This window comes from Amphibalanus amphitrite, unplaced genomic scaffold, assembly GCF_019059575.1.
Source record: "Amphibalanus amphitrite isolate SeventyFive unplaced genomic scaffold, NRLGWU_Aamphi_draft 000344F_arrow, whole genome shotgun sequence".
In the NCBI taxonomy this organism is placed as follows: domain Eukaryota; kingdom Metazoa; phylum Arthropoda; class Thecostraca; order Balanomorpha; family Balanidae; genus Amphibalanus; species Amphibalanus amphitrite.
This window is the reverse complement of record NW_024881839.1, coordinates 334587-349764: the sequence shown is the minus strand read 5'-3', so window position 1 is coordinate 349764 and position 15178 is coordinate 334587. Positions and strand designations below refer to the sequence as shown.

Below are 15178 nucleotides of genomic sequence, written 5' to 3'. Positions count from 1 at the left end.
TTGAAGTCCTCCAAGTTAGACGTCAGGCTGTTGGTGCTCAAGGAGAGAGCGTGAGAGAATAGGGAGGCGTGTGATGGATACTACTTTAAAAAGACATGATGATACAGTCAGAGTGAGACGTTGTCAATGGACCGTGGGTGTTCATGTGTTGGAGGAGACTTGTGGAGAAAGGACCAACGAAGCATGTAACCAGTAACCAGCTTAGTTATCGTCTGTTAAAACAGTCATACTTTCCGGTTGAAGAGGGCTGACGCCGGAAAATATGATTTCACAGTTCACGGTCGAAAGGTACCACATCAATAGTTATTCCTATGAACACTTCAGCAGGCGGCTCAGTCCGTAAAACGTAGCTTGATTGAATGCGGCGAATGTCATTGAGTAGCCAAAGAATGTCTGTTTTTGCGTTCATAACCTGCTTTGCCGTTTTTTTCCTCACTTCACTAACACATTTTGTCTTCTCTTTCCCAGGCACGCACCACCTTGATGGCCGCTGTACGCTGAGCCGGCCGCTCCAGCACCCTCTCCGCCACCCTCTCCCACCAGGCCACCATGCAGCCGGCCGAGCTGTACGGCTGGGTGGCCGCCGCCGCCGCCGCGCCCCTGCAGGCCACGCTCGCAGTCGGCCTGCTCTGCCTGCTGCACGCGGGCCGCGCGCGCTGGCGCACCGTCGACCTCTTCCTGGTGGCAGTGGTGGCGCAGCAGCTGGTGGCCGCCCTCCTGGCGCTCGGCTTCTCGCTGCTGCGCCTGATGCGGCCGGAGGCGGCGGCGGCGTGCGCGGCCTTCGCCTGGGGCTGGACGGCGCTGCGGACCCTGCAGGCCTCCACCGTGGCGTCTATGGCGGCCGACCGGGTCCTGACCGCCCAGTGGCCGTACAAGTACCGGTACTCGGTGCGCCGGAACCAGATCCGGTACCACATCGGCGTGCTGGCCACGGTGGCCGTGCTGGTGGGTACGGCGGCGCTGTTCTCGGCCGGTGGAGCGCACGGCGCGGACGGCGCGTCCGTCCCGGCGCCGGGCGAGTGCACCTTCCTGCCGTACCGGGTCAGCGGCCAGTTCGGCGTGTTCCTGCTGTCGCTGCACGTGCTGCTGGCGGTGGTGACAGTGGCCGCCGTGGTGGCCGTGCAGGTGCTGCTCTGTCTGCGCCCCCGGCTGCGGCACGCCCACTCAGACCTGAACCCGCTCAACCACACCGCCTCCGACACGTCGGCCTCGTCTGCCGGCGCGGCGCCGCGCTACGGCGCGATGACGCCCGGTACGGCGGCCGGGGCGGGCGTGGCCACCCTGCCGCACCCCGTCAACCGGCGGCGCCGGCGGGCCGTCCGGCGACTCGGGGACTTCCGCTGGCCCACCGTGGCGCTGGTGACCGTCCTCTGTCACGTGATCAATCATCTGCCCTACCTGGTGAGTACAACACGGGTCACGTGGGCTGGGCTCACTCGCGGGATATACCAGGTAGCAAGATTGAAGAAAGATGTGGGAATGAATGGTGATAATAACAGAGGAAGGAAGGATGTCGAAAACATTCTCATTTCCTGATAAGGAAACGAGCATATTCCAGCATAAAAATGAATAGGATATTACATTGTCATGTCGTATCTGATTCCTTGTATCTAGTTGTTAATTTGACGATAAACCCAAGAAAAACACATCCTTATCCGCATATTGGCGATTTACTACGCCTCATTAAAACACAGCGATACATCACGATGACATATGAGCTTCCATCCTCGGCTGAATCTCCTACACAACGTCCATCTTTCTCAAGGCTCAAATCGACCCTCGCCTAGCACAATCCCGAGGTATCATATCAGCACTAATGGAGCACAGTCGTAGACGATGCGACCATTACTAGCTGTGGACGATACGACCATTACCGACTATTACACGGCGCCTGTTAGCCGGAAATCGATCGGTTTTCGGCCGGCAGGCGGTCTGCACCGTTCGGGGACGACCGGAGACAGTTAGATGGAGGTGTCAGAACGGCAGTGGCACTGTCCGGTCCGACGGCGGTTAGGTGGGATGATGGTACGCATTCCGAGTCCGGTAGCAGGCACAGCGGGGGAGGAGGAGAGAGGAAGAGAGAGAGAGAAAAAAGAGAGAATGAAAGAGTGGGAGAGAGAAACTGCGAGTGGAGATAAAATATGATGTAGAAACAGAGACAGAGATCGAAACAAAAAAGACACGATGTAGAGAGCAGAGAGCAGAAACTAAAAAGAACGTAAAGGGAACGACGAATGAGAGAAACGAAAGAGAGATAGAGGGAGAAGGCTATGCAAACCTCGAGAGCAGCGGGATGCCTGTCGGACGGACAGACAGGCGGCTGCCCGTGTATACGGCGCGCGCGTCATCACTCCGCCACATGTCGACCGTCCTCCCGTTATCCCAACAGCGCCGGTCAGGCTGAACCGAGCTGACCGGGGCGGAGCCGACACCAGAGTCAACACGTGGACAGATATCACACCGCACTCTAGGAGCGCGCGACCCGCTACTCACTGCCCGTAATGCGCGCTTCACGGCGCGACTTAGCAGCCGAGATTTGGCTGGACGACGGCCGAAGGGCTGTGGAGAAGGGCGGCTCACTAAAGCCGCTCTGCTTTGAGGAACGATGGACAGTAATTATACTCAAGTTCGCGTGATATTTGTCGTAGTGTCAGCAGTGTGTGATTTTATCAAAATTGCTCATTGCATCATGTGGGAAGTGCAAAGTGAATTGTTGGCTGGCTTGTCCCGGGCATGATAAATGCTCGTGCAGCATGCAACACCATGAAACGGAAAATAGTATGGCCATTTGGTATCATGAATTACTGTCGTATTACCTATGCATGGGAACTAGCATCTGTTTTTTTTCTTGAAATTTACTGATAAATGATTAGGGTGCTAATCAATGCGCAACTAAATGCTTTTTTTGTCAAAAATATCGCCGTCCTATAATGCATAGCCATACTTCCTACATGCATTTAATTTGCAGTTTTTTCATTTTCCTTGATTTGCTGCCACACCTTTTTCCGTATCCCATCTCATCTGCAAATAAAATGCAGAGCGAGTCATTTTCATCCACTAAGCGGGCTACCGTTTGCTCTTGAATTGCTACCATACATAATTATTCCCTGCGGTAGCAATATCATCAGGGAGCATCAACCCGGTAATCACACCTTTAGACGAGTGGCTAATGGCTGAAGGCACGTTCGAGAGGAGCCAGCAGTGTTGCCAATACTGCTGTCTTTAACTGAGATGCCTTACCTTGAGTTCCGAAAAAAAAAACGCACCCCAGATAAGCTTCTTCAAGGCGCTTACACAGGTTCTTGTCTAGTAATGTTCGTAAGCTTGCTGGTATTTTATTTTTGAGTTATGCGTCTATAGCTATATGCTGGTAGCTCAATAGTTCCTGCTCCAACTTCCACTACTTCATTGCAATAGCATCGCACCTGTAATCCGAATCAGAAGTCACCCACACTGCATTTCCTTCCTCCCTCTCCTTCCCTCCCGGCTTCCTTCCCCACACTGCGCAATACTACACTGCCCTCCCCGTGCACCTCTGAGTCTGCATTCAACAATGGAGCCGCTGGGTACGATAAGAGTGCGTCCAGCCGCCACGCTGCATCTAAATTTGCTCCCAAGGTCATTCGGAGACGGCCGAGCACTCGTATGGCTTCCCAGCCGCGGGAAGGCTCGTATAGCTGTCACATGCTGCCTGTGCCGGCGCCTCCCCGGGGCTGTGAGATCTCGGGTTGGTCAAGAGCTGGCGCAGCTCAAGGCTCCATGCAGCAGCCTCTGGTTATGTATGACAGTTCGAAGATATTTCACACCTAGGATGCAATAGCTGCGTGATCTAGGTTTGCCTTATCCTCGGGCTGTGACAGCCCAGAGCTGGCACAACCCCTGTCTCTAAAAGCGCGGAGCTGACGAAGCTCCTGTCCCTCGGGGCTCGGGGCTGAGGATGGACGGTGAGACTCAAGAGGCGTTGTAGCTTGTTTGCACACGGGTTGAACACGGCTACATGTCATCGGCCTGGCGTTAGCAGCGTGCACAACACGGTGCATCCTCGGACGGCCCAGCGGGGGAGAGGGGGAGGGAGGGGAGGGTAGAGGTGCGTCGGCAAGGTCGGGCCGAGGTCACGGGCCGGCCACGGTGGAGCCACTCCAGCGGAAAACGTCACTATCACTCTGCGTATCACCCGTTTGAGCGTTGATCTAACCTTCATATCAAAGACTGCGCCAAGTCGATATATCTGGTGCTTTACTGTGAGATCGTATCGGCGGCCTTCATTCGTAGGCTGGGGACATTCAGACCAAGCACATTGACTCTGGGGTCGGTGCGGACAGCCCGAAGTAGATAAGCAGGCCGCGCTGAGCAGACGAGTACCTTCAGGTATGTGTGCCAGAGCTGCAGCGGCCACTTTCAGCACATGCCGGCCCGCTCTCGCCATGATCGTAACAAGCGCGCTGCATTCAGAGTCGCGTCTGAGGCACGTCTGAATTCGGCGCACTGCATACACTGCGCAATTGTGCGCTGCATTGCTGAACGCATGCAAAATTTTGATGACTCGCCAGCTACTTGGTAAGCAGTCTTCAATCTGTCAAGCTTGCTTTGCCACACCCCAATAGCACTCGGGGACAACTCCGGAAGCCGCAACTCATCATACCGTCATGAGGCGTTCCGTTGCTAGGCAACCCACTCGGCTGCACATTCCCCGTCCGTCTAGACACCGATCAGCCGTCGCCCGGGGCTAGATCGTGCTGCTCAGAGCTCGGCGCTCATCAGAGGGCATCAGCCTCCTCCTCAGCTGCCCCGGGCGCCGCCTCAGGCGACACAGGGTCAGGTTTCGCAGATGAGTTGCGGTTTGACGGCTCTGCGGCGGGTACTCAGTGCCGCTCTGTAGTGCCTCATGCACGTGTCGGGCCGGTCGGTACAGAGAGGCTACTGGCGGGTCAAGGGCCGGGGCGAGCTGAGGAGCTGAGGTGCTCCCTACATCTCTCTCTCTCTCTCTCTCTCTCTCTCTCTCTCTCTCTCTCTCTCTCTCTCTCTCTCTCTCTCTCTCTCTCTCTCTCTCTCTCTCTCTCCCCTCTCCCTCTCCCTATCCCTATCCCTCTCCCTCGCCCTCGCCCTCTCCCTCTCTGTCTCCTTCTCTCTCTATCTCTCTCTCTCTTCCTTTCTTCTCCACAGCACCTTTTCTCTCACCACGCATGCTGACCACTGTCTCCATCCCTGCCACTGCACACCGACACTTCTCGGCGCCGGGTCCTCGGCCGCCGCAAAATCGGGAACAGGATGCGCCCTCAGCTGACCGGCTCGATGCGGCGGTCAGCTGGCCGCCCGACCCGACCCGGCGTGCCAGATACCTGCCGTCGGACGTCAGCCTGATCTCTCCTGCACCTCGCGGCGCCACGCGGGCTCTGCTTGGCTGGGTGGCTGGTCAGGAAAGCAGACGCTGCTCTGACCGGTCACTATGGTTGCTATGGCTACCACTTTCTGCTGCTACCTCACCTCACTGCTCAATGGTCATCAGTCATCACTGTCTTAGGTGTCCTATCGATTAGAGAAGTGTTATGGAGCCAAGGACATCCTTGGTGCCCAGCGCTGGGTAGGCTGGATGACTGGTGTATTTGGAGCGAGCGCTGTGCAAAGTGTCCGGAGCAGCTCGACATAGTTCATGTCAAGAGGCTTGGCACGACTTGACTAGTAAATTGCCGTAAAGTAGTAAAAACAAATGCGTGTCGTAATTGAAACGTCAGACTAGAAATTGGTGGCTGCGGCCTGATTGATGAGTTGCAGAAAGCTCATGACACTCATGTTAGGCTCTGTTGTTGCTGCTTTTATCCCACCATCTGGCCGGAGACGGGCGTAGCCGTACGGCTCTGAAAGGACCCGGCCGCGGCCGTGAACCAATTTTGGCTCGTGCTAGGAGGTAAATGGAATAGGATACGAATAGATTGGTTGTTTCAGAAGATACAGCCATCGTATTTTAAACAGTCCGATATGACATTCAGCTGAAATGTTTGTCCTTTCAGTTGATCTGAAACGTCGTCTTGCGTATTCGTTCAATTCCATGAGAAAGCTGATGACACTCGTGCCAGGCCCTCTCGACGGTTTTGATTGGGCACTGGACCATCGATGGATAATGCGAACCTTGAACCGGATCCCAGCAGACATCAGCATGAACAAGCGCGGCTAATTGTAGGTGCACACATCCATTTCGTGGCGGCGCGATTGGGAAAGGCAGCTGTGCAGGCCGGCCTAATTGATAGTTATGGGCAGCCAAATAGGTCCTAGAAGCCCGACACGATCGTCCGTTCCTAGAACAGCTTCACTCACTATTTCGGCTATAAACTGCTGATAATGTGAGCGCTCAACGATAAATCTGCAGTTTTATATGATGATTTATTACTTTTATTTATTCAGCCATTATGAATGCAGGAGTTGTTTCATTGATTCGTCTTCTATCGGCTCATCTTTATGAACGGTAGGCAATGGTACGAATTTAAATGAACATTTTAGTTGCATAGGTCACTGACCGGCTAAACAGTTAACAACCAAATTTGCTCTAGTTATGCGGGACATGTAACGTTCCTCAATGCGATTTGGGTACACAAGTTAATCGGAGATTAGCAGTCAACATGAAAAAACTAGTCGCCTCATAATAAGTCTAAATATATGTGGGTCCAAAGCCGCTTAACCATTTTAGGTCGCATCTGCATTCTATGAAAACAAATCCGTATCATTACCGTCTGAAGAAAATTGATGACACTTGGTCCCATTTTTTATTTAAATATGGCTCCACGCTTTGTTAGCTTTGACCCAATAGGACACATTCTTTGAGCTGATACCATCTAAACACCTATTGCGGTACGCAGTCAGTCACCTGAGCGGTCCTATTTACATGTCAAGCTGGCCTGCTCGCTGGTCCATTGTGCTCCCGGGCCGAGGGGAGGGTATCATCCCGCTCCGACCCAGTTCCGCCGTCTGCGGTGGGGGTTTTGTTTGGGGAAGGGCGGGAGAGTGACAAGAAAGCAATGTTCACTGAGACGACATTGGCAGGGTCTGAGTGTGGGGAATCACAAAAGAGTATGGTGTGTGAAAGGTATAACCAGGCACGCCATACGTGCCAGATGTGCACGAGTCTCTAAGCCAGAAAAATTGGTTGTGTAGGCTACCATGTTGGCCGAGGGAAGCAGGGTGCGAGATCGAACTCGGCGACTGCCAATTCGCACAAGAAGAGATCACTACATTGAAGCACACTGCGCTGTTTCCTGCTCGCTGTTTCCTGTTGCCACCTCGATGTAATATTACGAATAATTCCCCCTCTAGGAATGCATGCATTAGAGACTCAGCAGTGAACGTGTCAGGAAGTTCCGATCCTTCCTGGTCGGCTCATCGGCAAAGGATTATCTGTATCTACAGCACAGCGTTGATGCATCGTATTCATTATTCATTGCTCTTACCAACTGATCACAACTTGCAGATTGATCGGCTGATCATCTAGCGCTGTGGCAAAACGCCCAGTGGAGCGCATCCCTGTCTAGCGATGGTTTTCCCTTCCCTCTCGCCCTCTTCTCCTCCATCTCTCCTTTCTATCTATCCTCGCACTCATCCAAATGCGCTGCACTGCTGGCGCCGTTGATTTCTGCACAATGATTGGACTCCCCAGCTCTGTGGGGGCTGACCGCGGTCACCCTCTCCATTGTAGTTCTTACCACTCATGCTGACCTTGGTTACCTGTATGAGACCGGTGACAATGGCTTTTTAGCGGCTCCACGTGCCGGGATGGTCCACCCTCGCGGATTGTTCCAACAGCGCCTCCGTGCAGTTGTTAGGCCACATTGTGGTTGACTTTGAAGTTCTCCAATCCGGCTTAGTTCGCTCAGTTTCCGTTCAGCCCTGTGTTTGAGGACAAACATCGGCCCAGATTGGGGTGATATGTCGGCGGCTCTATTCTTATCCCGGTCTGTTGCGCCTGCTCCCAGTAATCCGGCCAGGTTGTGCAATGTTGAGTTGTCAGCGTGCGTTGTGACATTGGGGCTCCGTGGGCGGGGTCCTTGGAGCCGCGTGGGAGTTTCGAGAGCCAGAGGGTCAGGAGGGGATAGAGGGAGAGAGTGAGGTAGGAGAGAGATAGTGCTCTCCGAGGGCGGACTGAAGACGAATCGAAGATCGGGTACCGGTGTGGTGTTAAATGACTTTTTTGTTGTGGAACAAATGGAATTACTCCTTGCAATTCAAATATCGATTTATCGTAACTTTCATCAACATCTCAATCCTACCCGGACCACTTACACGACTACACCAATCAATCACAACCATTGGCATCTTGCTTGTTATACCTAGCCTCAGCCTTACGGGTTGGGCTAGGCTGGGGAGCATGGCCGACCAGTGGCACATCATTCTCGCCCGGTCTTCATGCATTCACAGCGGGGGCAGGGTGCGGCCGGTGGCCCCCGCCCGTCGCCCACCGGATGTGCGGCAGGATGTGGCCGTTGGTCGGTGCCAGTGGGTGCCAGCCCGTGGTAGGGTACAGTGGTACTGTATTGCACTGCCGCTTATCCTGACACTGCCGGCGGCCTGTGGTGATACCGATACTGCCACTGGGCTGTAGTGGGGCCGTGATACTGCACAGGATCCATACTGATACCAGCGAGATACTGACCGTAGCGCAGCGCTGGGTTTTCCGATCAGTGCATAACATAGCACGTCCAGACAGAGAACTTGGGTGTGGTTCCGACTAAGACAGGTTTGGATTCCGGATGGTATTTAATCGGATATTCAGGGTATTTAGAGACTCCCGGATTTGTTGCGTACCTGGCCATGTATGCAGTTTATGGTGCTGTAAATCTGGTCATTGTCTGGTCTGTTAGCAGGATTTCAGAGCTAATGATGATCCAGCTTTGGACAAACATGGCTGTGTTGCGTAGTCGCATACAGTGAATCATGGGATGAAAATAATGCCGGAGCTTCACAAGCTTCTTAACTGCCGTAAGGCCCAGACGATTAACAATCCCAGAAGTTTTCACATGGCTGAAGTTCAGTCTCCTTACCACTTGCCCCAGACGGGCTGGGGTCCGCTGCGACCTTGTGGAAGAGTTGTCAGTCACTTTTCGGCTGCGAAAATGCGTCTGAACATCCTGAATGCGGAGCTACCCTTCACCTTGAGTGTTTGCTTGGCTGGCGAAGTGAACAGATGCGAACATCCTGTTAAGTACAGGCGCACTGAAACACCGCTTCACACATTGTTCATTTCAGTTTAGGAATATTGGAATTCCGGACTTGCGCTTTTCCAATAAGATTAATTGACTTGTGATAAAAGTTGTGAAACTAGACGAAACTCAGCATCGATATCTTGAGGATGACGATGTTCATTCGTGACAAATGACGACGCACTTTTATCGAAGTTTCGATAGCTCATGTGATTTAGCTTCCCGCGCTATTGCCACACATTTTATGACACGAACTGGACTTGAAGATTATCCCTTGTTTGTCACAATGCATGTGCTCTGTGAGTCAGCCCAAATCGTCGCGTAACGCCCCGTCACGCTGGACCTGCCACCTGTAACATATAGCTCTTTATACCAAACTGCCTCGTTAGAGATAGACCATTATGACGTAACCACTGAAAACTGTCGGTAACGCACAGTTACCTGCCCGCTCTCCGAGCCTGCGAGAAGCTGCGAGTTGGTGAGATACCGTGCTGCGTGCCTCCGAATACTGTCATTACCTGACATTATCACTGCTGCTGTCCGCACAAACACACAATCAGGGAGTTACTCAGATACCGCTCACCTCTCGCCCCCTATCTGTACGAGCGGCTTCGACCAGGTGGCAGTCGCAACCGGCGGTCAACGGCCATTGACCAGCAGCCAGTAGTCAATACCACTGATCACCATGCATGGTGCTACGGCCATGAGCTAAACAGTGAACAGAACCGAGTAGCATCAGAGGTCGTGACTGCCGGACCAGCGGCCTCGACACGCGATCAGAGCCGCAGTGATGATGCGCGCAGTTGCGCAACCCATGTTCCCAGCCAGTGTTTGTTTGTGGCTGAAGTGGTCCATTACCGCGTGGCTAATCACTAATCAACATCGCGCGCAATTAGCGACACTGTGAATCGCGTGCGCTGGCCACGGATGCTGCAGCTTAGTTAGATTACCTGCAGCGTGTGGTCGGTGGTTAGCTGGGAGGCCCAGACCTTGACGAGTGATGAACTGGACGCTGTGTGTCGGGGATGAGCGGGGATCTCGCCAGTCAAAACCCAGTCGCTGCTGGGTAAGACCCAACGAGAGGGGCTGCAGAAGCCCGGCTGAGGGCTCTGTCCTTTCAAGTTACACCGATATCTCTGCCACATAACACCGGTATAACTCCTTCAGACCGCGGTTATACTGTCATGCCCCCGGCTGCGGTCGGCTGAAGCCGCCGCGCCGCCTGGCCGGGAAGCTCCGCTCTGTCCCGGACCTGATCCAGAGTTGCACGCTGACGAGCCCCGCGGCTACCAGGCCACCGGCAGCTGCAGCTGCTGCTGCTGCAGCTGCAGCTGTGGCCGGCGTCGCAGTCTGCTGCATCCAGCAAGGCCGCGGTCAGCGGCTGGACTCAGCGTCTGGACTCTCTCGAGCGTAGGGTGCGATGGCTTGGCTTTGAAAACAGCCTGGCCTCGTGAGCTAATGGGCAATGTTACAAACTGCTTTTTTACAAATTCCTGAACTATATTATCAGTGATGCGTGCAAATTTATCGTGCACGACCTAATTCGACCATTAGCGAGGCAGTTCTAAGAAAATCCTTTTATTCCAGCCTCTTATAAGATGAGTACGTTGAACTAACGGTCACACCTAAACGCTTTTGACTGGCAGATGGGACTGATCGCTGCTCTCTCACTTCCGCGTCCAGACTATCAACTGCTCTACCAATTGAGTGATTAGGCTCAGCCCGATTGCACTGTTTTAGTCCGTCATAGGCACTCGGGTCTGGTTCGAAGCAGCCGAGCGACCCATTGGCTCATAGAGCTGACGGCTAGCGTGGATTCCCAGCCCACCAATTGCACCCGTTCGCTCCGGTTCACGCTGAGGCTATCGGCATGGGCGGGGCCCGGGGCCCGACACCCCGGGGGCATTGGTGGCCTCCAATGGTGCCCCGACTCTCGACCACCGCTGCCAGCTCTCAGCTCAGGCGTGAAGCCCAGAGCAGACAGACCGTGAGGAAAGGCGGGACTGGACTGTCAGATCGGCTCGGCTCCACGGCTGAGATGGGAATGCCGCCGTGAAAATCTTGGCGAAGTCGTGGGATACTTTCAGTTTCGGCTACTTTGGGGGGTGATTGCCATGGTCTAGTTTCTGGGCTTGACTTTCCACGGTATTTGTCTTGGAAGTGTTTGCTTCTTTATTCTTTCATAAGAATCAAGCTGTATCCCTTTCCTTTCTTTTATTTCACGGCTTATCGAATTTGACAACACAAGCGTTGTCTGATTCTGTAAGGCCAGGCCCAGCAGTCCAGCTATGAAGTCTAATAATTCACCAGCAAGCGATAGGCGAGTGTCAGTCACTGCTTCTCTATGACTGAGATCTACAGCATATAGCCCCCATTCTCTACCCTCTCCCATGCTAGACATAACTTCCCCACCTTTGTTTCTCTGGGCCGCTTACCATGTAAATTCACCCCGGAGCCGTAGCTTCGTGAACAAAGCGGCCGCTACGGCCGGGGCATGCAGTCGGCTGCTCATGAATATTACGCACCTATCAGTCAGACGAGCCACAATGGGGGCAGCTGGCCAGACCGGCCTGCCGGCCTGTCAGACGAGACGAGCAGCGCCATCAAATGAGACGGCCAGAACACAACTCATTCACGCATATCTGGATGGATAGTTTTATGCGAGATCTGATTTAGGTTCTTGTTTCGAGCGTGATCGATAATGGGTTTAATTTGTCACGGGCTACTATTTCGCATAGGCAATAAATCATGGCATTTGATTTTGGTTATTTCTGTCAGCCTCCCTAGTGGAGTATGTCCCGGCCATATTATGGTCCAGCTTCAGCCAGTTATCCACTGCCCCAAAAACAGCCAATGACGTCAGTCAGAGGCGTTCCATTTATCTGACATGATTTTGCGGGCGGCGACAGCTGCGTTATGATCATTCGGCCGTGACCAATTACCATCTGCCGGCTGATCCGTCGAAATTTGACGGCATAACTCTCCTCTCAGGAAATATCTGTCTGAAATAATGACCCATTCACTGCACAATGTAATTCAGTTCCAGTTCCTAATTTTAGGAAAGATTGCAATGTTTTGATCGAAAGGAATCTGAAACGAAGGCCGTGCCGGGACTCCTTTGACCTAAGTGCGTTTTGTTGGATTGACATGGCCATTGTGTCTCTCTGGTTGCTGAGTTCCCGGCATCTCGGCTATGAGCTGTTCAGCTGCTTAGTTTTTGTGTTCTCCCACTTGGTTTGTTCTGTCTATCAACTGGGCTGCCAGGTCAAGTCTTTGGTAGTCAGAGTACGCACCTGGCATGACTCCGAACGTACCCACGATTGAGGCCGGCTCAATCTGACCGGTGGTTTTTGGCGGTCGTCAGTCACGACCCAACCGACGGCCAGCCAGCGAAGGGGGTTTGGTCAACCGATAAAAACCGCAAAAGCCATGAATATGTCATGAGCGTTTTGAAAGAATAGCCGTCTGGTTTCTGGGGTGCATTCGTCTCATTCCCTCCACCGACTGGGCTCGGCCCTGGTTCCCACTCTGCCGGCCGTCCTGTGGTGTTTATGCGGCGTTGGGCTTCTCCGGTCGTCGGCCGGCCGGCACCCTCGGCCGTCTCCCCGTGCCGGTTCAGCGATCAGCCGCCCATCCTGGCGACAATAGCACCCTGTCAGGCATCTGTCGACTGGTAACGGTCCGGCGTCACCGCTGGAGATACTGCCACGGCTACCGCCGCCGCTGCCGTCTACGGCCACCACCGTCTTCCCCTGGCTGTGTCTCCGGGGAGGCGTTGGCGTCAGCGTCTGGCACCCTCGCCGGGCACAATGTCGCTTCTCCCGCTACTTAGTGCCGCGTTGGTCTATACCGTCGGTCGTTCAGCGGCTGCCTTCCAGCGAAAACTGAGAGCGAGCCGAGAGGGCGGCAGAAGATATGCGGGCGACGGAGACGACGACAGGGGAATGAACGGGACACCACGGGTCAGCGTCCAGCGGTGGGGTGTCCAACGGTATATGGATCGACTCGAGCGAGCTACAAGACTCGTTTGTCACATAGAGCCTGATGAGCTGTGAATGCGAGATAAGTAAGCGCCAAACATGTTGCCGCAAATAATGTAATAGACTACTAAACCTGACCAGATGACAGATCTCGTGATCAAGAGTGCCAGCTGCGATCTTGGATCTATAACGACGCTGGAGATGCAGACATTGGAGTGACCCACGTTTCAGTTTTGGCGTGCAACTGGTATCTGACAGCTGTCTGACAGACAACGGAGGGCGTTTAACAGACGATATAAGACGTCTGATAGACGATGTAAGACGTCTGACAGACTGTGGAGGGACGTCTCACGGAAGTCTGACGGGTCTTTTACAGTCGGCCAGCGGTCAGGAGGCGGTCAGGGAAGGCACTGGACCGCGACCGTGTACTGACGGGTAAATGAGGCATGTGGTGCCGGCGGCGGGGGCTGGACCGGTGGGTGAGGTGCTGGGTCCGAGACTGCCGAGCGAACGGTCCAGCCAATTATGTGCCACAGATACAGAGCTTCTTCTGTAAACTGAGTGCTTCAGTGTGGTGACATGGGAGCTGTAGATGCGTTGATGATGCTGTGTGTTCGACCTTCAAGGTTGTGCTAAAGTTGTATCTACTGATCATGTATTGACTATTGATGCGCGTCATTTGCCGCGTTTCACCTAAATGACTCGCATGTCCACTTATTCAAAGATGTTTTATATTTATTTTTGTAAGGGTCACTCAATAGGAACGTTTCCGCCGTTGGCAATCTTCAGGAAACGTCAGCAGCCGGCAGAATCTGCACCGCTTTTATGTAGGAATCATTAGCAAACATCATGCAAGTGAACCCTCGGGGCAAGCACGTGTAGGAGATACGAGGGGAGCTAAATCTCCAAGAGGCCCAGCCTGATGAGGGTAATTACTACCTAATGATGCGTATAAGTCCTCTGAACGACTCTATGGATGGCGATGGTCTGTCGTTGGCTTGGTACTGCGTTTCACCGTGAGTTTCACCGCAGGAAGAGAGCAGATTGTTTAATCCCGCCTCATCATGTGTCGTAGAGCGGCGGGTCTCTTACGGCGCCGTACATACAATTACGAAATATGTATTACAAATAGCCACTGATTTTGGTAACTTTGACCACGGAGAAAGCCACTGTACGCTGTCATCAGTCATGTAAGCGACAGCGTTCCCGTTGAGCAGCGTTTCAGTTTCATTTGAATTTGGAATGCTTTAATTTGCATTGCTTTTATTATTTTCACGCTAGAGAAGTCTATGAGATGCCTGGATTTTATCCTTTGTGGAACTTTTGTCGGTTACATCGCGTGATTGGTTTGAACTTATCCATGTTACGCTAGCTGTGCACCAATGCCTCCACTCATTTCTATGATAAATCATGTGCAATGTAGCGTACCGTCTACTCCCCATAAGCCCCGCTCGGATAACGTGCTCCATTGTCATACGTCTGTCCGAGCCAGCTGTACTCCATCCGACACTTCAGCGGACGGTTAAACAGCCTTTGACAGCTCTCTATTACCACCGGAACCCTTCGTTCCCCCGGGGCAACCCCTGCTCGTGGCCCCAGGGCGTGACGGTCCCCGCAGCTGCTGCCCATGGGCTACCCTTTGAGAGCGGTCAGCACGCGCCATAAACCGCTTAACCCGATCGAGCGCGGTGTGCGGTGACGCGAAATACCTTTCAGATCGTGGGAACACACATGAGGGCGAACCACGCAAGGGAGGCGGGCTGACATTGAGCGCAATTCTGCCGATTTCGGAGGTACGCGAGAATCGATTGTTTTCGGTGGCGTGAGAGCGGGCTGGCGAGTACCTTCCACTGCGGTGACTCCAAGGAGAAATGGTATCCGCTGCCGTTGGTCGTGACACGCAAGATCGCCCCTGAAGCCTCACTGACAGTGGCGATTTGGTGCGCCGCATTGTGTGCGCCAGATCCAATGTTCTGCTCTCTTTTAATGGTTGGTTGAGGCCACGCCGAGAAA

General features: G+C 53.6%; 1 protein-coding gene across 1 annotated transcript in view; it reads left to right on the top strand.

The window, feature by feature from the left end:
- LOC122389126 overlaps positions 1-15178 on the top strand; it is a 53062-nt gene that overhangs the window by 15084 nt on the left and 22800 nt on the right. Inside the window, exon 2 of the mRNA XM_043380838.1 lies at positions 469-1401. Within this exon, the coding sequence (XP_043236773.1) occupies positions 550-1401 (852 nt within the window). The 5' untranslated portion in view covers positions 469-549. The remainder of the gene's footprint in view (positions 1-468; positions 1402-15178) is intronic.